General features: G+C 39.3%; 1 protein-coding gene and 2 long non-coding RNA genes across 5 annotated transcripts; 2 read left to right on the forward strand and 1 right to left on the reverse strand.

The window, feature by feature from the left end:
• Positions 1-1,586: 1,586 nt before the first annotated feature.
• On the forward strand, positions 1,587-6,497 carry LOC110216119 (uncharacterized). Of its 3 annotated transcripts, none has more exons than XR_013482929.1 (4): positions 1,587-2,054; positions 2,685-2,844; positions 3,314-3,559; positions 6,104-6,497. It is a non-coding gene; the product is annotated as an uncharacterized LOC110216119 (long non-coding RNA). The 3 variants fall into 3 exon arrangements; XR_002326700.2 differs by having other exon boundaries at positions 1,588-2,054; positions 2,715-2,844; XR_002326701.2 differs by having other exon boundaries at positions 1,588-2,054; positions 2,715-2,844; positions 6,107-6,497.
• A 3,638-nt stretch (positions 6,498-10,135) lies between these two features.
• On the reverse strand, positions 10,136-26,720 carry LOC110216268 (uncharacterized). Its single transcript, XR_002326719.2, has 3 exons — positions 26,597-26,720; positions 25,153-25,280; positions 10,136-10,688 (listed from the first exon to the last, which is right to left on the reverse strand). It is a non-coding gene; the product is annotated as an uncharacterized LOC110216268 (long non-coding RNA).
• Positions 11,999-21,288, forward strand: LOC144456764 (putative inactive serine protease 37). Its single transcript, XM_078152294.1, is given in 7 exon segments — positions 11,999-12,047; positions 17,443-17,584; positions 18,211-18,434; positions 19,072-19,142; positions 19,848-19,990; positions 21,134-21,181; positions 21,183-21,288. Coding segments are annotated over 7 exon segments (783 nt in total).
• Positions 26,721-26,764: the final 44 nt, after the last annotated feature.

The raw sequence follows: 26,764 nt of genomic DNA on the forward strand, positions 1-26,764 counted from the left end.
AACATATAGAGCGTATGAGCTCCTCCCACTGGTAGCAAGATATTTCAGTTCAACTGACAGAGTTCTAATGCAAAGAGGAAATTACCAAAGTCTACTAGTGGGGCAAACTGAAAATAAGGAAATGCTCAAGGGAGTAAGTGCTCTACATACTGGCTTCTTCCAGAGTGTTTAAAATTTTTTTTAAATTCTTTCCAATTACACATAAAAACAATTTTTAACATTCATTTTTTAAAATTTTGAGTTGTAAATTGTCTCCTTCGTTCCCTCCCCTTCCCCTCAACGAGAAGGCAAGCAATTTGATATAGGTAGAGTATTTCTCTCCCTCCAAGGGCCTTCTGCTGAAGAAATCCTGGAACTTCAGGTAACCACATGTATCCTTTCTCAAACTCTGCATCTGGCAGAAGGAAACTCTCCTCTCTAAGCTTTCAACTCCACCCTTCAAATAGGCAGCAGAGCTTCAAGTAATCATTCCCTCCACTGAAGAAGGAAATCTTTTGCAAATAAATGTCTGGGCTTCAGCCTTGGATTGCAAAAACTGAGCCAAAAAGATATAATGACCTCAAAGATTAATACATAGGATCAAATCCAGTCCATTGAAGCTCAAAACCTTTGTGGGACCACGGACCAAAGTTTACATTTAAATATCTGTACCTATCAAAGAATGCTAAAATAAAAGGTATAGCCTTTTTAAATGTTTTGCTGGTCTATGTAAACTATAATACATATAGCATCCACCTGATTCCAATAATCTTGAAAGGAAACGAAGTTAATCTGCTATTACCTAATTTTGACAAAACATCCTGGCTCTTTGGAATATAGAAGGGAATTAGCAATTATTAAGCATCTACTATCCTCTGTCAGGAAAGTGCTAAGTGCTAAGGGTATATTCACAACAACCTTGGGAGAAAGATAATGTTATGATCCCCACTTTACAGTTGAGGAAACTGAGGCAGGCAGAGGTTAAGCGACTTGCTCAGAGTCACAACTAGAAAGTGTATGAGGCTGGATTTGAACTCAGGTCTTCCTGACTCCAGACCCAGTGTCCAATCTACTGGGCCACCTCACTTCCTCTAGACGTCACTGTCTCATTTTCTAGATGTTAAATAACACTTTAATAGAATATTCCATAAACAGTGTGATTATGTCAGCAGAAACAGCAAGGAAAGAGTGGCTTGACATCAATGATGAAGGTTTTTAAAATGGGGATGGCTAGGAGATCAATAAAATAGCTGACCATGAGTTTAAGACTATTCAGCCAACAGCTGAGGAAACAGAATAGGAATTAGACTAAACTTACTGATGCCAAACCAAATTTATAAAAAATAAAAACTGACATGTTTAGAGCCCTTAAAGGATTATTTTAAGCCAGATAACAGCCTTGTGAGGTATTATTATCACCATTTTACTGATAAGCAACTAAAGCTCGGAAAAATTAAGTGACCTGCCCTGTGGTTTAATTTAAGGCCCAGGTCTTTTCCATATTGAATGCATTGACCTATAAGAAGGAAGCATAAATGGCCACGACTTTGCCTAAACACCTTGCCAAAGGAGTGATGAGGTTCTGAGGTCACACAGAGGGGAGGAGTCAGTGTTATCCAGAAGTAAGGGATGTTACTCGGTGGGGAGGGTTGAGACATTAGCGGGAAGAGCAGGGATGAGGGAAGATGGCAACACAGGGAGATCCACGAGCTCTTTTTTGAGGACTTCTATTTTGGGGGGAAGGAGGAAAAAACTTCTCTCTGGCATTCATCTCCCTGATCAGAAAAGTTTTTCCGACCAGAAACATATCTCTCTGTTTCCGCTCCTCTGCCAGCGCTGCTAACATCACAGATAGATGCCCTAATTAGAATCAGCGTCATAAGTCTATAAAGAGTTACAGCAACCCGGGGCTTTTCCAGCCTCATTGTCCACCCATCTCCCTCCTGCTGCTGGAAGTCCCTAAGCACGCAGTTAAGTTCAAGCCTGCTAGCACACTCTTTTGGTCTCATCAGTGGGACACGATCTGGTTCTCACTATGTGGTACCTCCTTTATATCCATCTTCTGACAGTGCCTGGTGAGCGCCTTGCTGGGTTCCCGTATGTACCTTTCAGGAGGGATAAGGGTTAATTGGGCAGCTAAACAGCACAGGGGATAGAATGCTGGATTCGTTGGAATCAGGAGTATTTAGTTTGAATCTTGCCTCAGACGCCGAGTTGAACAACCCTGGGCAAATCACATTCTCTCTGAGCCACAATGTCTTCATTTATAAAATGAAAGTAATAATAACACCTCCTTCACAGAACCATTGTGAGGATCAAATGAGTATCTGATACATGCAGAATTTTTGCAAACCTGAAAGTGATATATAAAAATGAGCTCCTTGAGGGCAAGAGCTGTCTTTGTATCCTCAGATGTTTAGTACAGTGCCTGGCACATAGTAGGTGCTTATTAAGTATTTATTGACTGAGCAACTGGATATTATTATTATTATTATTATTTGGGGTAAGGGTAGTAGGTGGAGAGGCTAGGCCAGGGAAAAATAAAGAATTAAGAAATGAATTTCTCTAACTCTAAGGAGAGTGCAAAGAGCTCAGAAAAGGGGCATAATGGTGAGAAGGGTCCAGGAACAGGAGGAAAGTCAAAAGAGTATGGAATATGCTGGGGTTTTGAATGTCTATAACCATTATGAATAATTCTTTTCCAGCTGGGTTCTGAAATGTGTTTCTCCTTCTAGTTGTTCAGCTATCCTATACTGATAATACCACAGTGCCTTTTCCCATCTATCTGAGATCCAACTCCCAGTCCTGTGTGGGGACCCTCATTCACCTACAGTGGATGTTGACTGCTGCTCACTGCTTCTTACCGTGAGTCATTGGAACTCGAGACCAACCAGGTCTTGGGAGACACATACTTTGACTGGGTTCTCTCCAAATCTGAGCAACATCAAAGAGGCTTTCCGGGTTTGCTAAAGAGGAACAAAGAAAAAAATTACGGGTTTGGAGACAGAGGCCATTTCTGAGTTACTGTAACTTCTTAGAGGGTGGTAAAAGTGAAAAGATGGGGGCATGAGTGGATTTGTTTGTGGGATACATCATCGCTAGAAAATTCATTAGAAGGGGTGGGAAAGAAGTGGGACATCTCCCGTAGAGATGTCCCAGGAAGGATAATTTTCTCCTGCGATATTCAGGACTCAGAACTCCCAGAGGATGCAATTGTATAGAGGGGGCAGGGACATTGAGATGGATGCTCAAGAAGGCTCTAAATATAAGGTAATGAATGGAATATTGGGGTACTAGGGGTCAAGGATCCCCCATTACCTGTCTCTTCTTCCAGATACCAGCAAATGATCATAAGCAAGGATATCCAGTCCAGCTAAGAGGAACCTGAGGTGGTACCCTAGGAGAAAGTCAACCCTCACAAAAAAATTCACAGTCATCTCATCTGAACATGACATTGTATTGATCAAACTGGCTTTCTCCATCACGCTCCCAAGCTCTTTCATATATCTACCCCTTGATGGTCACAAGGCAGATGGCCTCTGCACTGCCTCCAGTTGGGACTAGAACATGAGCAAGCCTTGTAAGTCGTGGTGTGGTGGTAATAACATTTATATAGCACTTTACATATATTATCTCATTTCATCCTCACAAGACTCCTATAAGCTAGGTGACTCTTCATGACCCCATTTGGGGTTTTCTTGGCAAAGATACTGGAGTGGTTTGCCATTTCCTTTTCCAGTTCATTTTACAGATAAGGAAACCAAAGCAAACAGAATTAAATGACTTGCCCAGGGTCACACAGCTAGTAAGTATCTGAGGTCAGATTTGAACTCAGGAAGATGAGTCTACATGACTCCAGGCTCAGCACTCTATCTCACTGCATTACCTAAGTACTATTATTAGTTCTAATTTTTCAGATGAAGAAACTAAGGCAAACTAGATTAAGTGACTTGCCCAGGGTCACACAGCTAGTAAGTGTCTGAGGCCAGGTTTGAACTCAAGAAGATGAGTTTTCCTGACACTAGGCCTGGCGCTTTATCCACTGTGCCACCTAGCTGTCCTCTAGGTGATATTATTATCTTCATTTTTCAGATGAGGCAAAAAAGAGGTTGGTTTGCCCAGGGTCACACGACTAATAAGCAGATAAGGTAGGATTTGAACTCAGGTCTTCCTGACTCCAAGTAAGGCACTCCATTACAATATGCCTAATAGGCCAGGCAGTGAATGACAAGGCCACATACCTTGGCCCTGTTTCCCCACCCTATTAGCTCTACCCTTTTCTATCTCAACATATGTGCACATACACACACACACACACACACACACACACCATATGTAGATATATATATATGTATACATATATATATATGTATATATATGTATACATATATATATATATATGTGGGGGGATGTATGTATATATGGAGACAGAGAGAGAGAGAGAGAGAGAGAGGAGAGAGAGAGAGAGAGAGAGAGAGAGAGAGAAAGAGACTCAGTTTGCTTTTCCATGAGGTTATTGTTTCCCCACTCTAGGCTCCCTTCTGTCCTGGTTTTTCTCCCCAAAGTACAGTACTAGAAAAAAAGCTAAGGAGACATAAAGTAGCAAAGAGGAGGAATAGAATAATTGAAGGAGCAAATAAATACGCCTTCTTTTGTGCTCAGAAGACATTCTCCAGAATGTGAAACATTCTCCTGTTCCTCTTGGGCAGTGTCTCTATATCTTCCCCGGGAAGACCATGAAGAATGTATTCTGCATGGGACTGCAGGAAATCCATCATTCCCCTGTCAAATAATTCTCTCCTACCAGATCTCATTTGCAACTCTTCTGTCCCTGACCAGACGTGCAATGCTATTCTCATGTCTAATTCTGCCTCTGTCTCCCCCTCTTCATATGTTTGTCCTGTTGATTCAGCCCCTGACTTCTAACTGTAATCCTAACATTCCTCATCCCCCTCCCCACCCCAAATGCTAAATAAAGAGTTTGGGTATACTAAGTAGGTAGGAGAAAAGAATTATCTATAGATGTGTGAGGCTCAGAGATTCACCCAAATCTCTCTGCTGATTCTGAAATATTCCTGGCCATGGATGGAAAGAAATATAGCAAAAATAAGACAGAAAATTGGTCTGAGCAAAAATTGAAAGAATTACTTACTGTGCAGATTCAATTTAGGTTCGTATCTCAAGATATAATGACATGTACTCAGTATAATCTTAACAAATAATCACATTTGTTTTATAGTGATTAATAATGATTAAGGCAAAACACACACATAAAGATAAGAAAAACATTCAACATAATAAGTAATAATCAAAATAAAGAAAAGGGGGAATAAGAAAAGAAAGGATACACATTCACTGACCAGGCGAGCTCAAATACCTAATAGACTGAGAGACTGGAGAACAGCCAAGAAGTCTGGTCAGGGAGGCCAACAGAGCGACATCCCACTCCAACTCAACAGAGGTCATGCACGCGATCCGCTTCTGAACACAACAGAGATTCAGCGTCCCTATCTCTGACATCAAAGTCTCCAAAAATCCCTTTCCAAATGACCCCTTTTATATCTGTGTAAACCAGAGAAAGACAATCTTGATATTTTGTTTTGTGTATGTATCTTTGGTGAGCTCATGTCCAGGCCCACACACATCTCTAACAAAAGTTAGGCCTTGACCAGAGCCCCAAATACCTGTTTGTTGTGTAAGTCTGCAAGGAGTGATCAGTTCCTTGGACAGTGACACACCTTTCTCAAGAATAATGTTACTTGACATAAATTGCTTTCCCAGGTAACATAGCTTGGTTTGTTACTTAATGTTTCATCTCCATGGTCACCTCCAGCCATGCATGATCACTCCCATCTATCTTTATATCGGGTCATGAGGCAGTTACACTGTTAGGTCATGAGATGGTTACACAGGGGGCTAGGGAGGATCTATCCTCCTCAGTTTCCCTTACAGCAAGGCAGAAAACTAGCCAGGGAAGGAGCTCCCTAGATGCCTGATGCCCTGAGCACCCCTACTGAGGGGGGAGGGAGACAAAGCATGCCTACCATCTGGGGAACAGTTGGAGATGAGTGGAGGGGGTGGCACAGTGGAGCATAAGGAAGTTCTGACTCTGCTCTCTTCTTAGCAGGAAATCTCTGCAGCTGCAGCCATCCTTGGAAGGAAGCTCATTGAGATCCTATCTTGGGTTTGTGGGTATGTCCTGAATGGTGATGTGGGCATCTATACCAAGATTTACTACTGTGCCCCTTGGATCCAAGATGTTATCTATGAAAATTGAAGCCCATTGCCTCTGATCTCTGACCACCAGTCACAAACTGGCTCCCTCACCCTGTGGCATGCTGGACTTCTTCCCAACCCTGTCTTGGACCTCAGAACGGGAACCCAATAGAGACACCTCTGACTACATCTATATATGTGACTCTTCTTTACTTGGCTCTGTTCTTCTCTCTGTACATTCCCTTAAATAAGAGACTCATACCACAGGCCAATGGTTATGGTAGATGCCCTGGCACCTTCACCCTGGGGCAATTAAAAAAAATAAAAACAAATACATAGAAGAAGTTTCTTCTCACTGCCATTTCAAGATGAGGTGTTCCCTCCTATGACTATGACCTCAGGGAAGTAGCCTTCTTTAACTCACAAAATCACAGAATGTCAGGGTGAGAAAGACATCCATATGAGACAGTACCAAGAACACTGGATCTAGAGAATTTTTGTTGTTAAGTGATTCACCGAGAGTCACACAGCTAGTGTCTGAGGCTGGATTTGAACTCATGAAGATGAGTCTTCTTGACTTCAGGCCCAGTGCTTCATCCACTATGCCACCTAGCTGCCTAATCTGGAGTCACAGAACATGAGCTCAGATCTTAACTTTGATGCTTACTACATAAGCGATCTTGGACAAATCACCATAATCTGCCCTAGGTTTTGATTTATTCATCTGTAAAATGGGAGAGTTGGACTATGTACCACTGAGGTCCCTTCCAGTTCTACCTAGCTCTATGACTATGTGACCAGTGAAGAGCAGCCCAGTACTTACTAAAGCAGCCCATGCCATTTGTGGCTAACTGCTTGTTTTTCCTGACAGCAAACCTAAGTCTCTGCAGCTGCCACTGGCTGCTCCTAGTTCTGCCCTTTGGGGTCACACAGAAGTTATTAGATATTGTCTTAGGTTAGTTTATCGAATGCTTACAGACAGCGATAATGTGTGTCCATCCCCAGCCCACCCCTGCCTCCAAGTTTTGTTTTCTCCAAGCCAAACATCTCCAGCTCCTTCAGTTAATCATCATATGACATGAACAGAAGGCATCTTTCTCTTACCTTCATTTAAATAATAATCATAATTTAGCACTTTAAGGTTTGCAAAGAACTTCATAGATATTTTATCTTCATAACAATCTGGGGTGGGGGGGAGGTTAAGTGCAATTGTCCCCATTTTACAAATAAAACACGCAGAAACTAAATGACCTTGCCCCAGGGTGAACTGGGGCATTATATACATATATAAATACACACACATATATATATATACACACATATACATATACATACACATATATACATACTATATATATGCATTTTTTATATGTGTATATATATATATGGGGCGTGTGTGTCTGTGTGCGTGTGTCACAGGGCAGTAAATGTCTGAGGCTTCATTTGAACGCAGACTCCAGACCCAGAGCTCTATCCACTGCACCACCTACCTTATTGGTCTTTTCAGTGTCCTTCCTAAAATGGCATGCTGGAAAGTAAACATATACTCCAGATACGTGGTCTGACCAGGGAAGAGCACAGCTCCTTATGCCTTGATGCTGTAGACCTTGTACAAGCAATCTAAATTTGTGTTAGCTTTCTTGTGAGACATATCTCCCTACACTGAGATCACAGTCCACCTAAGACCCCAGATCTTCTTTAAACAAACTGCCATCTAACTAAGCAAGATCCCCCATCCTGAACTTGTGAAGTTAATTTTTTTAAATTGTGCTCCTGTCCACTCCCTTTATCTACCCTTCTAATAATGGTATACTCTTATTTTACATATGTAAAATAAGGTATATAATAAAGCATACTCTTCCAGAACCATATTTCAGTCATAGGTCTTACCCTACCAAATCTGAGTGATACCTTGGGGGTCAAATTCGTCTCCTTACATTAGGATCTCTAGTTTGCCTTGGTTTTTGCTCCCAGTTCCCATGAATCTCCGGTTCTCTTTAAACACATTCTTCCTGTGTTGTAGCTGCTTTTCTCTACAGTATTGGCTAGGCGAATAGATGTAGACAATTTTCTCCCTATTTAGTGTGAAGCCTTAACAGATTTTCAAGACCCTAAGTCAATATATTGGGAAGTTAGTGGATAGAGTGCTGGGCCTGGAATCAGGAAGACCTATCTTCATGAATTCAAATCTAGTCTCAGACACTTACAGCTGTGTGACCCTGGGCAAGTCACTTAATCCTGTTTTCCTGTTTCCTCATCTGTGAAATGAGCTGGAGAAGAAAATGGTAAACTACTCTAGCATCTTTGCCAAGAAAACCCCATTAGGGTCATGAAGAGTTGAACACAACTGAAACAATTGAACAACAAAGCTGATATATTATTACCATCTCTGGTTAAGTGACATAATTACAATCTATTTTCAGATACTATCCCCTAAATCCCCTAATATGCCTTTCTTATCTGAATCTCCTACCTTTAGCTGGCATCTGAGATTTAAAAAAGAAAAAGAAAAAACTCCACCATCATCCCTAAGGTTTCAGTTTCTTGCCCCTAATCTCTAGCTGTATGTTCTAGGTTTCTTCTCAAGTTATCTTTCACTTCCACATGAATCACCAGCAGTAAGGTGGTGGTTAAGTTCACAGTTCTTGGGAGAAAGTTCTCGTTAAATTCCAGATGCATGTGATGGGACATCTATGGTTAATGGCAGTTTGGGCCAGGCATTCCAAACAGGCAGTAATCATCTGAGTACCAACATTAAGCAAAGAGTAAAATAAGTCTATCAGGATGTATATGTTTATATTTCTATTTATTCACGTGTGTATATTATGCAACCACATATATGTACACATGCACAGACATGCCACATGTATGTGCATGTGTGTACTGTGTGTATTAAATAATGATGATAATAGCTAACACTTACATAGTGCTTACTATGTGTCAGGCAATATGCTAAGCACTTTACAATTGTTATCACCTTTGATCCTTACAACCACCCAGAGAGGTTGGTGTTATTATTATCCCCATCTTACAGATGAGGAAACTGAGGATAAGCGACTTGCCCAGTCATCTAGCCAGTAATGTCTGTGGCTGGATTTGAACTCAGGTCTTCCTGACTCCAGCTCCAGTGTTCTATCCACTACACTACCTGGCCGCACCATCTGTTTTGTTTTTCAGTTGTGTCTGACTTCTCCATGACTCCATGGGGGATTTTCTTGGCAAAGATACTGGAGTGGTTTATCATTTCCTTCTCCAGCTCATTTTACAGAAGAGGAACTAAGGCAAATAGGATTAAGTGACTTGCCCAGGGTCACGCAGCTAGTAGGTGTCTGAGGCCAGATTTCAATTCAAGATATGTTTTCGTAATTCTAAGCCCAGTATTCCACCCACTAGTGCCACCTAGCTGTCCTCTCTATATACAGTCCTGTTATCCACTGACAAATCAATAAATTCTTCATTTCATTCTCTTATTTCAAGACCATATCTTGAATACACACACACTGATAGACTTACTCAGTAAACTGTCCACCCATCTGCACATCATGGTCTGACAAGTGTCTTTCACTCACTTGGTGTTTCCTGTATGGATTATAAACCCTAACTCTTTTGAAAGGTAAGAAGTCTCATGGGTAGCAGGTTCTATCATCCTCTGAGACTTTATGTAATCAGTACAATGTTTTCTACAAACAAGAGCATCTGGACAACTTCATCACCTGTAGGAAGCTTCTCTTCCATTTTGAGTCCAAGCAGGATACGCACATTTATGTATATGCACATACATACATGAATGTATACCTACATCTATTCCTATGCATATGTGTGTATATGTAATGGGCAGACATACAACGCTGCAGATGGAAGACAAGCTTAGCTAGCTCCTAAAGAGAGTAGCTGGATTGCTTTGGAGAAATCGCCCAGCACTTCTTTTTTTTTTTAATTTGTGAACTTGCCTTTGTTTCATAATCCGACCCATCATAATACTTTTGACATGTATTACGGCAAGCCAGTCTTCAACATTAACTGTATTATTAATGCCAAACCTGCAAATCTCTCATTTATATGAAAATTTGGGGAAGGAGTAACATGACGTTAAAGATTTTCATACATTTCTTAAAATCCATCAAACCAGTCTCTCTTTTTTTTTTCATGACATCAGAGGTCTCACAAGTCTCTCAGAATTGACAAGTGGAATTTATAAATCTCATCTTCATCCTTGGTGGTTTTAATTAGCTTTTCTAAATGCTTCAGGCTTTTTGACAGACAGGACAGCCTTCTCCACAAAGGGGATGCCTGCATTTTGATCGGTGTAGAAAGCTGCATCACTGATACTATCAGCTGACACAAAGCGGGGAGGGGGAAGGAAGGGAAACAGCCAGGCACTGAGTGTTCACCCAACCAGCAGCATAGCTGGTCCTCAGATTCTTCCCTTCTTCCTTCTCCGTGTGGATCCTGGATGACAGATGCTTCAGGAGCCAGGCATTCAAGATGTGGTCCTGAAATAAGACAATGAAATGAAGAATTTATTGATTTGTCAGTGGATAACAGGCCTGTGTATAGAGAGGGCAGCTAGGTGGCACAGCAGATAGAACACTGGGCTTAGAATTAGGAAGACTTATCTTGAATTGAAATCTGGCCTCAGACACCTACTAGCTGTGTGACCCTGGGCAAGTCACTTAATCCTATTTGCTTTAGTTCCTCATCTGTAAAATAAGCTGGAGAAGGAAATGATAAACCAGTCTAGTATCTTTGCCAAGAAAATCCCCAATGGAGTCATGGAGAGTCAGACACAACTGAAAAACAAAATAACAGAGGTGCAGCTGGGTAGTGGATAGAACATTGGGCCTGGAGTCAGGAAGACCTGAGTTCAAATCCAGCCACAGACATTGCTAGCTGGATGACTGGGCAAGTCATTTATCCTCAGTTTCCTCATCTGTAAGATGGGGATAATAATAGCACCAACCTCTCTGGGTGGTTGTGAGGATCAAATGAGATAATTGTAAAGTGCTTAGTGTAGTGCCTGGCACATAGTAAATGCTGCATGCAGGGTGCAGCATTATTCCAGTCGTCAGCTGGTTGGGTCCTTGTTCTCTCTGCTGGGCAGATATGTGGCTACCACTCAAAGGTAGAGGCACCTGCAAAATATTTATCTTCCCAGGTGGAGAACATTCTTGGTCCGACCATTCAGGATTCTGCCTTTGAGTTTGAAATCTGCCTTGTTTCCATGACATTGGGCAAATACATTCATTTAAATGAGCCTTGCAAAACTGTGCATTAATCTGATCACCATTGCTCATGGTTTCTTTGTTCAGACATCTCCTCATTTCCTACTCAGCTGCACTCATTGTGGTTTTGAACTTCTTTAACTTCTCCAGCATGTCCCCAGTAAACTCATCATTGGGAAATAACATCAAGATCTGATCTTAAGATCTGATTGGGTTTGTTACATGTTATTATTACCTTTGACCTCTCAGATAGCCCAGTACTTTTAACAATCCCAATCTGTCACCTGAAACAAAATTCTAACACTAGTGATATTGTATAGCTAGGAATCATGGAAAACCACAGTCTCCAAAGAATCAGAATTGGCAGTGACCCAAAGGTCAATGGAAAGGTTCATGATGCTTATAAAATAAGCTATAGTATGTTACCAATGTGGTTTTATATGCAAGAAAAAGCAAAAATGAGATCATCCAGAAGAAATATGAATGAAAAAAGGGAAGTTCATAATACAGAGTAAGGAATAATAGCCTGGGTGCTACATTAGTACTCATGTGATATTAAAAGTCTCTTTGGAGGACTTAGCATGTTTCATGCTAACTCCTTCAACCTGTCCTTGTATGGCATGATCTTTGGTAAGTTCATCCTCCTAACTTCCTTCTTTTGGACACACTCCAGCTTGTCAACAGCATTGTGATGCCCAGAACTGAACACAGTACTGATGCTGTGGTCTGACAAGGATAATTTCACTCATTCTGTTCATTTGCTCTCTCAATGTCATACTAGGCTTGAAAACTGCTCCACCCTGCTGGGGTCTGCAGTGGTCATGAGACTGGACACATCTCAGGATGCTTCCCATTATATCCATGAGGATATAAAGTGAGCATCCAGAACACACTAGACCTTTCATACTGTTTATGTCACATTGACAAATAACCGTTTCAGTATCTTCAGCATTGAGTCACCATCTACCACTTCTTTTCTTTTGAAGGAGGTCTTTTCTTGTTCCTTTATATACTAATATCTTTCCCTCTCAGATTGGCTTCCATTTCCTATGCATATATCTTGTGCCTAACAGTTTCTTATAATAACATATCTTGTATATACCTTACAATTTAGATATTGTGTCTCCCATTGGAACAGATATCCCTTCAGGGCATTTTACCTTTCTGGGCATTCTCAGCACTTAGCACAGCATGACATATAGTAAGAGTTTATTTAATAAACACAAGTTGACTGACTTCCTTATCTGCTATAGGGGTTTCTTTTCTGGGTTCATTAAGTTCAAAGATCAGAATGACCACAACAATGAAAAAGGAAAGCTACAGACATAAAAAACTTAGATTAATTTAACAAATAATCTTGACTTCAAAGGACTAAAGATGAAATATAGTAGTGTAGACTACAGTTGTGAAAAGCTATATACATCATCTTAATATTATTCTGCTGGGTTTTTTTTCTTTTTTCTTTAATATTTTATTTTCCCCCTAATTACATGTAAAAACAATTTTAACATTCTTTTTTCAAATTTTGAGTTCCAGATTCTCTGTTTCTCTCCCCTTCTCCCCACATTGAGAAGGCAAGCAATTTGACATAGGTTATACATGTGTAATCAGGCAAAACACATTTCCATGTAAGTCATGCTAAGAAAGAAAACAGACTAAAAAAAACCCAATAAAAATAAAGAAAAAGTATCTTTGATCTGCATGGCTCCACCAGTTCTTTCCCTAGAGATGGACAGCACCTTTCATCATAAGTCCTTCAGAATTATCTTGGATTTTTGCATTGCTGAGAATAGCTAAGCAATTCACAGTAGATCATCATACAATGCTGCTGTTACTCTGTACAATATTCTCCTGGTTCTGCTCATTTCACTTTGTATTGGTTCATCTAAGTCTTTCCAGGTTTTTCTGAGAGCATCCTGCTAGTCATTTCTTATAGCACATGGTATTCCATCACAATCATATAGCACAACTTGTTCAGCCATTCCCCAATCAATGAATATCCCCTCAATTTCCAATTCTTTGCTACCACTAAAAGAGCTGCTATAAATATTTTTGTACATATAAGTCTTTTTTCCTTTTTTAAAAAAAAATATTTTTAGGATATAGATCTAGTATTGCTTGGTCAAAGGGTATATGCATGGTTTTACAGCCCTTTGGGTAAGGTTCCAAATTGCTCTCCAGAATGGTTGAATCAGTATACAACTTCACCAACAGTGCATTAGTGTTTTAATTTTCCCATATTCCCTCCAATATTTGTCATTTTCCTTTTCTGTCGTATTAACCAATTTGATTGGTGTGTGGTAGTGGCTCAGAGTTGTTTTAATTTGCATTTCTCCAATCAATAGTGATTTGGAACATTTTTTCATGTGACTATAGATAGCATTGATTCTTTTTCTAGAAACTACCTGTTCATATTCTTTGACCATTTATCTATTGAGGAATGGCTTTTATTTCTATAAATTTGACTCTGTTTTCTATATATTTGAAAAATGAGGTCCTTATCAGGGAAAGTTATTGTAAATTTTTTTCCCACAGTAGTGATTTCCAATTTTGTATTTCCCTCCATACTATTTTCCCTGTTCATCCTACTCTCTCTCTTTCCTTTCACCCTGTTCATTCTCAAAAGTGTTTTGCTTCTGACTTTTACCTCTCCCAATCTGCCTTCCTTTCTATCAGCCCCCTTTCCCCTTCTCTTATCCCTTTCTCCTCCTACTTTCCTGTATGGTAAGATAGATTTCTATACCCAGCTAAGCATGTATGTTATTTCCTTTTTGAGCCAATTCCAATGAGAGTAAAGTTCATACACTTCCCTCTCTCCTTTCCCCATCTTCTCTTCCACTGTAAAATCCCTTTCAGGCTTCTTTCATGTCAGATAATTTACCCTATTCTGCCTCTCCCTTTCCCCTTTTCCCAGTGCATTCTTCTTTCTCACACCTTAATTTCTTTTTTTTAGATAATCATCTCATCATATTGAATTCACACCTGTGCTTTTCTGTCTATGTATAATACTTCTAACTGCCCTAATAACAAGAAAGCTTTTAGGAGTTACAAGTATCATTTTCTTATGTAGGAACATAAACAGTTTAACCTTATTGAATCCCTTACGATTTCTCTTTCCTGTTTTTCTTTTTATATTTCTCTTGAGTCTTGTATTTGACAGTCAAATTTTGGGGCAGCTAGGTGGTGCAGTGGATAGAGCATCGGCCCTGGAGTTAGGAGGACCTGAGTTCAAATCCAGCCTCAGACACATAACACTAGCTGTGTGATTCTGGGCAAGTCATTTAACCCCAATTGCCTCACAAAAACAGAGAGAGAGAGAGAGACAAAGAGAGAGAGAGAGAGAAAGAGAGATGCAGAGAGAGTGAGGAGTAGAATAGCTAGGAAAAGGTGAGATAGTCAGAAAAGGATTATAGGAAAATTCCACTGGCTCCATGGAATTCATTCACTTGTTATAGGAATTCATTCTATCTGCTATAGGAATTCTTATGCCTCGAATCCATTTTTAAAGAAACAGAGAGGAACAGCTTGAATGATATGGGGGAAGATGAAATGACCAGGAGCCTAAAGATCTGGGTTCTAATGATGACTCTGCCATAAATTAGCTATTGCTCTTAGACAAGTCTCCTTCTTTCTGGGCCTTAGTTTCCTTATCTGTAACATAATGCAGTTAGAGTATATGATTTCTAAGGTTCCTTCTACTTCTAAATCTGTGGTCCTCAACTTCCTTCATAAAACCAAAGGTTAGATTACATAGCTTCCAAGGTTCCTTGTAGACCTAATAACATCTATGAGAAGAAATAATTAGATATATTTCAAGAAATAAATTACGAACAATCTCATAATAAAACATCTGCTATATTTTCTGGCCATGGAACCAAACTTTTGCCAAAATTTTGACAAAATAAGTCATTTTAGAATTGGAACTTAAACATCTGGACCCAATAGAATGATTGTAATCTAACAACATGTAGTCACTCCCAGTCTATGCCAGATTATGTGCACACTTCACACAGGTATGTGTGATGAATAAAGTAAAGTAAGACTAAGAATTAGATCTTCTATGCTCATAAATCTGACACATTAGCTGTAACTAGAAAGACCTATCATGGCTAGACAATAGCAACAATCTCTGAAGGCACTGACTAGAGCAGCTGGCACAATGTTGTTGTGGAAATAGTATCACATATTAATCTAAAAGAAAATAGAACCTTTAAATACTTTACAACATTTTGATGGGTGTTTTATAAGAGCTTTTATCAGGTATAGCCTGTACATTTTACTTCTTCTGGCTAATGTTTCGCATTTTAAAAAGACCATTTAAAATCTGCTTCTCTCCCAAAAAGAAATAAACAAATCATGGAAAACAGCAGAGACATGAAAAGCAATGCAATAATGTATTATTGGAAGTTCCTATGTAAAAAAACCATAAAATCATATAACTTTGGAGCTATATATCAGACTTTGAGATCCTATAGCTCAGACCTTAAATTTTACAGCTGAAAAAAATTGAGATCCAGCAAATCTAATCATTTTGTTGAAAATCATACTTTTTAGAAGGACTGGGGAAAGAGCCAAGATCTCCTGATTCCCAAATCCACGGCTATTCCAGCCACATTTACACTGCCTCTGACATACGCCATCTTCTTATTGTCACCCTACCACAACAAATCCTCTGTTGTCAAATGTGCATTTTACTTTTAGTGTCCAAAGTCACTATCTGACTTGACTTGGATGTATCCCAATTCCCACATGTACCCTAGCTGAATTGTTAAGAGATGCATTTCCTGCATGTCGCTATCAGACACGCCATTAGGAAACATAACTGTCTCATTGCTGAGGACAACAAGGTTAATGATGTGTATGGTGCAGTTATGTTAACAGGGATGGGAGGGTCCAGTGTCATAAAGGGGGAGGGTCCAATGTATGATACAAATAATCCGTATGGTTAGGAGGAAGGGTAGTGGGGAGAGAAGAGGGACCACAGTTCCCTAGGGGCAAGGTGTAGACAAATTGCCTCTGGAACAGTCTACTCTGAGCCCTGGATATACAGCTCAGGCTCTTATTCCACTAAAAAGTTCTTCCCAATACCACCCAACTTCTTTGACCCACTACCACTGAAAGGGACATGGAGAGACTAGGATCCATGCTCTCCTGAACTCCCCAGTCTCATCTGTAGGGCAGAATCTTAACACGACCATGAAGTTCATTCTTCCCTTTGCTCTCCTTGTGGGTCAGTGTCTTGAGTGTCTAAAGGTTCCCATCTTGTCAAAAACTATTTGGGTTTAGAGGAGCAAGGGTATATATAGTAAAAGGTGGAGAAGTACAAAGAGAGTATAGAGACAGTTATGAGCAGAGATGGGTATCTACCATTTTCTTCCCCCTACATTCTCCTTTTTGCTCTCTTTTCAGGTAAGTATCTGTGGGTTCCCACCTTTATCACGAAATATCTGGGTTAGGAGGAGTAGAAGTGTACATGGTAAGATATGGAAGAGGTATAAGGAGAATCTGAGATAGTTACGGGTCATGATGGATGCCTCCCACCTTTTTGTTAACTTCCACACAAACCACTATCCATGTCCTTTTGAAGCTTATTCCTATCCTGGAAAAAATGCTTCTCCCCAACGTTCAGGTTATTAACATGGAACCCATTATTATCTGCAGAAATCCTATTCTTATTCACAGCAAAATGAAACTCAAGACCTCTGCTTTTTTTCCAGTCCTAGAAGCCAGTAGTCCGTCTCTCCCAGTTCCCTAGCCCCTACATTTCTGAAAATGTGTGAACACACAAACACACATACATTTTATACACACACACACACACACACACACACACACACATGTGGGGGGGGGATGTAAGGGACTATTTTCTGCTTCTTTTGGATTGATAACCAGTGAAGGGCAACAATAAGGCAGAGAAACCAAGATGACTAGAATGCCAGTAACCAAAATGTATGGGAAAAACTAAGAGTAGAGAATGTGCTTCTTCTGATCCCATAATCTGACTTTCTTTCCCTTCTTTCTCCAGGTACATTTTCCTGTGATCATAATTCAGAAAAGGAGGAAGACTTGGCCCCTTCTCTGGTATATATCAAAAACCACTTCCACCCCTGCATAGCTACTCTCTTGCACCAACAATCTCTGCTGGCTGCTGCTCAGTGCTACTTACCGTGAGTAATGTAGGCCTCCAACCCTCTAACCCCTGCACTTCCATGCCCTAGTCTCCCCACTCCAAATTTCTACAAATAACTAGAAAAGATAGATAGATAGTCAGACTTCCAATCTATACCCTTAATATTCACTAAGACTCATAGATTGTAAATACACATATATATGAATATAGGTATATGTGTGTATATATGTGTGTGTGTGCATAAATTTATATAGGTATGCACACCCATGTATACATATATATAGAGTCATGGGTCACTTGGAAATGTGAGGACATACAATGTAGCTTCCATGCTAAAAGGTGACCACAAAGGGTTTTTATTGTATCATAAGGAAGCAAAAAAGGCTTTTAAAAGTCCTAGTTGAGAGAGAGAGAGAATGAGACACACAGAGAAGGAGAGAAGGAAATTAAGGTATTTTCAGTGAAATTGTGAGGATAAAAAGGAAGAAAAGCCCCCAGGGTGGACTGAACAAAAGGAGAAATTTAGGTTTGTTGGGTCTGGTTTTTTGGCATTGAACATTAAAGATATGCTGATAATTTTTAAAAGAAGAGAATATTATCAAGCTTTAAAAAATCATTTTCCCTCATGCTCATTCTGTATATATTACCCCCTCATTCCCACAGAAGCCTCAAAGTGATGGTGGAAAATTTCTCAAAGAAACTTAAGGACAGAACAGAGCAAATAATTTATTCCATCCAGATCATTCACTACTGGAATTTAACTACAGATTCTTCCAAGCACCTTAACAAGGCATCCTTGACCTGGACCTCTAAAAGTATCAGTGTCATCCCTGGAGTCACCAAGTGTCCTGTCTCTGGCTTGGATTGGAGCACACAGAATAGTGGTAGTAAGTAGTGTGGTCCATCTGGCAGCAGACTAGTGGTCATTTAGAGAGGGGAGAAGCCTGGATATAGGTGAAGAAATGGGTGAAAAACTCATCACTATAGGCTTTTCTTGTAGTTATTTTATGCCTCTTGATAAGACTCCAACCTGGGTCTCTCCTCTCTTTCAAAGTCCATTTTCTCTTCTTCTTCTTCTTCTTCTTCTTCTTCTTCTTCTTCTTCTTCTTCTTCTTCTTCTTCTTCTTCTTCTTCTTCTTCTTCTTCTTCTTCTTCTTCTCCTCCTCGAAATTGTGGTTAAGTGACTTGCCCAGGGTCACACAGCTAGTTAAGTATCTGAGGCTGGATTTGAAATCAGGTTCTCCTGACTCCAAGGCCATTTTCTCTATAAAAGTACTGAATGTTCTTTTCCAAGAAAGGGCCTCTTAAAAAACAACCACAATGGTAATATTCATATTTCCTTACAAAATAATCCATAGCGAATAGAGTAAACTTTCCTGCTAAAGAGGAGAGGAAGACAAAAATATACGTTGCATTGTGTGTACATAGTGAAGAGAGTGTCCTGGTCTCTCCAGATTCTAGTAAGCCTAGCACATTGGTTTTGTGAGACACCCAGTGGACATTCCATAAACTGTCCATGGGCAGATTACTTTCATTTTTTGTGTAATGGGATGGAACCCCAGGGAAAAGGACATGTGAAGAGGAACCAATTGTCAGTGAGCTTTATGTATCCACCTTGCTTTCAAGTTCACAGCAGGCTGAGTGTGTCTCCTCTCAGCTTCCTTAGGGCCCTGAAGAAGTAAGCTCCTTTTCTACCTGGGCCCCCTTTCTTGGAAGAAACTTGGAACTATCTTCCTTGGGAAAACATGATCCATTAAACTCGGCAGGGATTACCTCAGAAATGAAATGTGCTGTCTGGATCCTTCTGCCTGAATTATTGAGCTACTTAATATTCAGTCCCTCATAATCCTTATATGTCTCAGAGTGGTAGTACTTAAGGGACTCCTGGGCTTTCAGCATTAAATATAAATATTTTCCATTAGATTTTTTAAAATAAGTTGTTCTGTCTCCCAAGTCTACCTCCTTTCAAAACCCCATCAACTCAAGTAACAAAATTAATGTTGACATTATTAGATCACTTCACTTTCTTGTTCAAAATACTGGCAAAATATAGCTTTCAAATATGACTCTTGAGGGGGAAGAGAAGTGATGATTGCAAAGTGATTTAAAATATATAAAGTAAGAAAAGATCTTTTCTCACATTGCCACAATACATTCTCTTTTCTATATGTCTAAACACAAAAAGGGTGACCAAGGTAGAAATAATCATAGCAATTTAGGGGGGAAGGGAGAAAGGGGGTAAGGAGGCACTGGGTGCTGCAGGGTACTAGTTGGAAAAATCTTTCTTTTCTGCAGGAAAGCAGTTTGACCTTAAGAAAAAATTTAAGACTTCTCCAATCACAGAGAAAGAGTGTCAGAAAAAAGAACTTGGGAAAGTCTGCAGCAAAAACAAGCAATATGTGAAATTCTTAAAATCATTCAAGAGACTTTGTGTGGAAACTTGGTAACTATCTCACATTCTATCGTCTTCTCAACTTGAAATATTTGTATATGTTTATAATACAAAACTAGAGGAGAGTCTTATTATTTTAGACTCCACTAACTTCAAATTTGTTGTTGCTATTGTTTGTCCTTCATTCTTGAAGAGGACCATGACATCCAGGAGGTGATGCCATATGAAGATTCAAACCTTTGTACTCTATTTGTACTGTATAAAAGAGCTTAACTAGCTTCTCTCCTCCATTCCTCTTATTATGTGACTTGGAAGAGGACTATAGTTCTGTAATGTGGTTTTCATTCTATCATTGTGTTAAGTTTTGCATTGTCCGTTTGTTTTATAGGATCCACCTATGACATAAATGGTATATGACTATTGACGAAGGGGATGAGGTATTATTATTAATTCTCTAAAGACTGTACTGGGTTATTGGAGATGGGGGAGATAGGGAAGGTAAAATGAGATTCAGAGTTTGAGACAGTGAAATCTCTGGCTTTTTCTAAATTTTGGGGGAGATGATGGTGTTTGGAAGTCAATTAAAGTGAATTAAAGGGCTGGTGTGAGTTGAGTTATGAACAGTCTCCTACTTCAAAATAAAGATTCCATTAAGCCTTCTTTTCTAGGATACCATAAAATATGTGTGCATCATAAAATGTATGATACCCTTATGGTCTAGAGTATCATAAAATCAAAGTTACCATGTGTAGCTAATTAAATTAAAATTTAATTTTAGGCATTTTTCTCCTTAGGAATGAATGAGAAAATTGTCCCTGAGAAGATCCTCAAGCCCAGAACCCATGACAGAGCTCAGATTCATACTCTTATAAGCTCCCTAGAGTATCATAAATTCATAGTTTCATATTTTTAAACAAAACTTCAGACATTTTCTTGTTTAAAGAAACTGTTCTCATGAAGTTTCTCAAGCCCAGAGACCAAAATGCTAGTTAATATTAGAGCTCAGATTTAAACTCAAGTCTTCTCCCGATTTTTTCGGTATAGTATTTTTCTATTACATCATGCTACCTCTGGCGGGGTGGGGAGGTAAGAAGAGATGGATTTTGGGAGGCTTTTTCCATTCTTGGAGATGGAGAATCCTCTCACATAGAAGAACTTACTCTGATCACTGGTTTTTTTTCCCTCTTTCTTTAGGAAGTGGTATTGGCTGCTCTCATCTGCAGTGACAAGATTTAGGAAAGGGTAGGCATTTCCTGGGAGATAATATCAGTCTCTATACTGATATTTTCCAGTATACCCTCTGCATCCAGAAAATTGTCTACAAGATGAGTCGTTTCTATTCCCTCTGACTTACACTGTTGTCAGAAAAAAAAGTCACGGGTTATATATTAAAAGTAATATCACATTGAAGAATAGCTGCAGGACCTCATTTTTATTCTCCCTTCATTTCATAAAGGATTCAAACATACCTTTAAGGAGGATTCTCACATAAGCTTACACATTGAATTCTCCCACACACTGAATGAAGTGTTTAATGGGTTGCTTTCCACAGGCATTTAGGGGAAAGGAACATATTGATATTGATGTGAGATCGCATTTGACTCTCAAAGATTTTGTATTGCATTAAAAATATTATTATTGGAGTGAGAGGCATTAATGTGTTACATACATATTGAGATGGCAAGATAGCTGTTCTTGGAGTGAAGAAAATCTGGAAAGTCCTGAACCAAGCCTAATTGTTTGAATCCTTCAGGTTACTTAACAGCATACCCCAGGCAACTCTCTAAGGCTATGGTGTTGGAGCTGAATGCAAACTGCCTGGATATTAGTAGAGGCAGTTTACTAATAGGAGCTTTCTACAATAAACAATTCACAAGGAGAAGGAGGAGGAAAAAGAAGAAGGAAGAAAAAAAGTACTACTAGTAGTAATAGTAGTAGTAGTAGTAGTAGTAGCAGCAGCAGTAGTAGCAGTAGTAGTAGTAGTAGTAGTAGTAGTAGTAGTAGTAGTAGTAGTAGTAGTATTGAAGAAATATTATTGGGAGGCACTGGTATCAGACTGTGAGAATAAGGAAGAAGGGAAAATTGTGAAATAAGATTCAAAGGAGACAATAAACACAGCCAAATTCTAGAATCTGAATTCCAGCCATAAATGTGGAATTAAGTAGAACACAAACAGTGCTGAATAGATGCTCAGATAAGATGCTCTATACAACTCTTTGATACAAATTAGGATTGAGGGAGGGGAGTTCTATCTCAAGACCCTCAGCTGTGGGGGCAGCTAGGTTGTGCAGTGGATAGAGCATTGACCCTTGAGTCAGGAGGACCTGAGTTCAAATCCGGTCTCAGACCAGACACATAATACTCACTAGCTGTGTGATCCTGGGCAAATCACTTAACCCGAATTGCCTTGCAAAAAAAAAAAAAAGACCCTCAGCTGTTTACAAGATTGTCTTCAGTCCCTTATAAGATGAATGACAAATGCCACTTTATATTTATATATGTATTTCCTTACATCAATACTGTCAAACAATAACAAATTGTAAAAGTCATTCTGTTCGTGTATGTGGACCACTTTGCAGAAAAAAAATTTGTTTCAAGGCCATCTCACTGCATCTTGTGCAATGTCAGTTGTCAGTAGGATGAGACAGCTGGAGTATTACTGTAGTAACCTTTCCATTGATCTGTCTCCCTGCACCCGATATCACTTTCCCCTCTCCATACATTCCCCACATACAGTTCCCTAAAACACAGGTTTGATCATGTTTCATCTCGCAGAGAAGTCTCTATGACTTCTGTCTGAAAAAAAGGAAAAAAAAGCTTCAGTGGATGTCTGATCCTCTTAGCCTCTAGAATAAAATAATAAAGACTGTTGCACATTTGAAGCCATTTACAATTAGGATCCAAACTGCCTTTTCATCCTTCTATTATTCCCTCTATACCAAAACCATTCCCTGGCACATAGTGACATTCCACATTTTGTCTCTGTGTCTTTGCACAATGTCCAAAGATGCATGGAAAATTCTTGCTCCTCACCTTCACCTGTTGGAGGAAACTCCTAGGTTCCATCTTGTATTTACTTATATATGTATGTTGCTTCTTCCAAGTACAATATAAGTTCCAATAGAGTATGGAGATAGTTATCATTTTTGTCTCTGTCCAGTGTCTAGAGCCTGGCACAATAGTGGGTAATAGTAGGTGCTTTAAATTGAATTAATGTAAATAGTTTTCTTTCCTGCAGACTAGCAGAGGCAAGCAAAAGACTATAAAGGATGCCTTAGGAGTCCAAATAGCACTAGTATATTATTTCTTTCTTAGTTCGTCAAATAAATAATTTGATAAAAAGCATGCCACCCAAAATGCAATGGAGAGAGAAGCCTTGATAGGCATGAATAAGCTACAAAAACATTACCAACCAAGAACTGAGCAAGAGAGGCAGCATAAAGGATGTCAGAAAATATGATGGTAAAGCAAACGCTGGAGCAAATCAGATAACCAACAGCCAGCCCGCATGGTACACTGTTATCCTACACGACATTAAAGAAACCTTTGTATCCCCTGAGCTTAAAAGGCACAGTGCCTGATGCAGAGCACACACTTAATTCAATTCAATTCCATAAACATTAAGATCCAACTATGTGCAAGAGGCAGTGCTAAGCACTGAGGATATAAATAAGAAAACAGTCCTGTCCTCAAGGGCCTTACAATCTAATGGAGGACAAAAACACACAGAAATAGATGTCTATGTGAGGAGCACCAGAAAATATCCAATGCGGAAGTATGTTATTCTGTGGAGTTGAGACCAAACTGAATTGCTGAAGGAAAAAGTTACCATTAATTAATTAATAATATTTAACAAATGCATCTTTTTGTTGCTAAGAAAGGTCCTCAGAATGTTGACATAAGACAAACCCCCTTAAGGAGGATTGAGAGCAAGAGAGTGGATAAAAGTCACATAGAGGCATATGACGTGAATGAGGAAGCAATTTGCATAATTGGAAGGGAATACCCTCATGTGGAAATGTCAAAGTCAATAAAGTCTTGAAATCGTACAAAAAAAAAATCTTACTACAACCTTTTTTATTTCTTTCTCCCTTTATTTTACAATGAAATTCATTACTTATTTTCATTGAATGAGTCCTGTAGAAAACAAAACAAAACAAAGAACCACCCATTTGGCTGCAGCCTCTGGTCCATATTCATTCATATCTCATATTCAGTGAAAACTTCTTGTTGAAATTAACTATGCAATTAATATGCTTTAAAATATGTGTAATTAAGGAATATGAAAGATCAATTGGGATCATTAAAGGATTTTTATATGAGTTACGTGAAAGAATTAAATGTGTAGCCTTAATTTCTCTATAAGGATAAAATTTTACCAGCTGACTCTTCCTCTAAAGTTGTAAATAGACTGTCAATTATCCACTTGGTTCTGCTTCTTTGCATAGTTTCCTGCACTTTTCACATCACCTCCAAATTTTTTACTGTGGTCTCTATCAGTAAAAAATGTTTGGGAACACACTATTAGCATAGCATATTTATTAATATAAGAAGGGAGTTCAACTAAGAATATCTCTCCCATTTCTCACTGAGCTGCATTACTTTGGGACTTCTCTGACTTCTCCAGCCTGCACTGGGTACCTTGTGTTGTCTTCCCCCATTACATTGTAAATTCCTTGAGATCAGGCACTATCTTTCTATTTTCATATTTATATTGCCATTGCTTAGCACTGTGCCTGGCACATAATAGGTCCTTAATAGATGTTTATTGCCTGACTGACTGAAGTAGAAAGAATTGACCTGTCATCTCCTGAAAGAAACTCCAAAATGAAAACTCCCAGGAACATCATACCAACAGCTAAAGTTTCCATGTCAAAGAAAAAATAACACAAGCAGCCAGAAAGAAAGAAGTACTAAGTAAGGATCACATGTGATTTAAGCCACCATTATAAAGGAGCAGAGAACTTTGAATGAGACATGCCTTAAGGCAAAGGATATGGGCTTACAACCTAGAATGACTTACCCAGCAAAACTTAATATAATACCACAAGGTGAAAATAGATCTTTAATAAAATAGAGGACTTCCAAGCATTCCTAATGAAAAGATCCTAGCTACAGAGAAATTTTGAAACTCAAACACAAGAGTGGAGAAACATAAAAAGGTAAATATAAATGAATAGTGATAAAGGACTAAACAATGATAAACCACTTACATTCAAATATGGGGAGATGATACACGTGTCCCCTGTGAACACTATCATTATTAGGATTCATAAGAGGGTGTCCAATTAGACAAGGTCTGGGAGTGGTTCTGTTATGTCTTGATGATCTTAGGAAAAAACTAGAAAGAGAATGGGAGCAAGAATATATTGGGGTAGGGGGGAAGGTTAGGGGAAATTATCTCATAATTTTAACAACAACAACGGCTAAACAAGAGGTTAAATGTTATGTCCAGAGTCACACAGCTAGAAAGTATCTGAGGTAGGATTTGAACTCAGGTGTTTTTTACCCCAGATTCAGCACTCTATTCACTATTACCACCTAGCTGCTTGGATCTTCAAGCATTTATTAAATAGGGGGAAATTCTTTTTTTGGGGGAGAGGGGTGTATGTATTGAACTAGATAATCCTTTCCACCTTTGAGATTTTGTGATTCAATTCAATTTGACTCAATTGAATGACGATGTTTAAAGAATCTATGATGAACAATACAAAGTGCTAGTGCTAGTGATATAAAGATGAAAATGACACAATTTTAGCCCTCAAATGGCTTAAAATACGATGGAAAAGGCAAATGAATAGAGGCAGTTTGGACAACAAACCAAGAAAAAATATGGACTAAACAATGATAAACCTTTTACATTCAAATGGGGAGATGATCCATGTGGGGAGGCTGGAAAGGCATGAAGCCAAGAAGCTAGGCAACAATCCACTGATTTTTCTCTAGAGAGCTGGGTGATGAGGTAAGACTTCTGTGTGAAATCCTAGCCTTTTAAAGGAGTGCCTCAAGGCTTTTGAAACAGCCCCACCCTTGCCTTAAATGGGCCCAGCTTCCCAAGAGAGCTAGTCATTACTGAGAGCTGTATCTTCACCTTCCTTATAATACTCTGAGTCAAATGTGTGAGACAATGCTATATCCTCTACACAGACAGGAAGCTCTGATGGGGGCCTGCAGATGCTGTCTTTTCCAAGTCCTCAGGTCATAGATCTGGCGAGTCTCAGTCTAGAGATCACTGGACAGTGATGAGTACCTCCCAAGATACTGAAAGAATTGTAACTGTGATCCTAGGAATCACTATTGGAAATCCTTGACAAATCATAGAGAATGAGAGGTACCAAGGGCAACACAAAAATACCTGACAATAGAAATCTCATGGAGGTAAGACATTTCTAGAGGGTGAGAGAAATTACAGAAGCATAACATCTTGGTGTTACAAGAGACTTTGAAATAAAATTATCCAGCCTCTACATTTGTCATATGAGAAAACTGTGGCCCCAGAAAGGCTAAATTTCTGGCCCATAGTGATACAGCTACTTCTTAAACAGGTTGAGATGAGACAAGAACCAAGATGCCTGAAGTATTTGTAGGATTCCCAAGCATAGAATTCTTTCATTCATATTATATTGTCTCTGGTATTACCCTCTGAATGATACCCACCATGACAGAGCCTCTGGTTTGTAAAAATATCCATGAAACCACTTCTAATTAAGCAAATGAATAATTGCTTTGACTTTATCCATTTCACTTCCCACACGTAGCTTTGGGCACTGTTTGAGGTACATTTGGAATGTCTGATCTGTTGCTCAGGACAACAGCAGTGATGTT

This window comes from Phascolarctos cinereus, unplaced genomic scaffold, assembly GCF_003287225.1.
Source record: "Phascolarctos cinereus isolate Bilbo 61053 unplaced genomic scaffold, phaCin_HiC Scaffold_1;HRSCAF=81, whole genome shotgun sequence".
NCBI lineage: Eukaryota > Metazoa > Chordata > Mammalia > Diprotodontia > Phascolarctidae > Phascolarctos > Phascolarctos cinereus.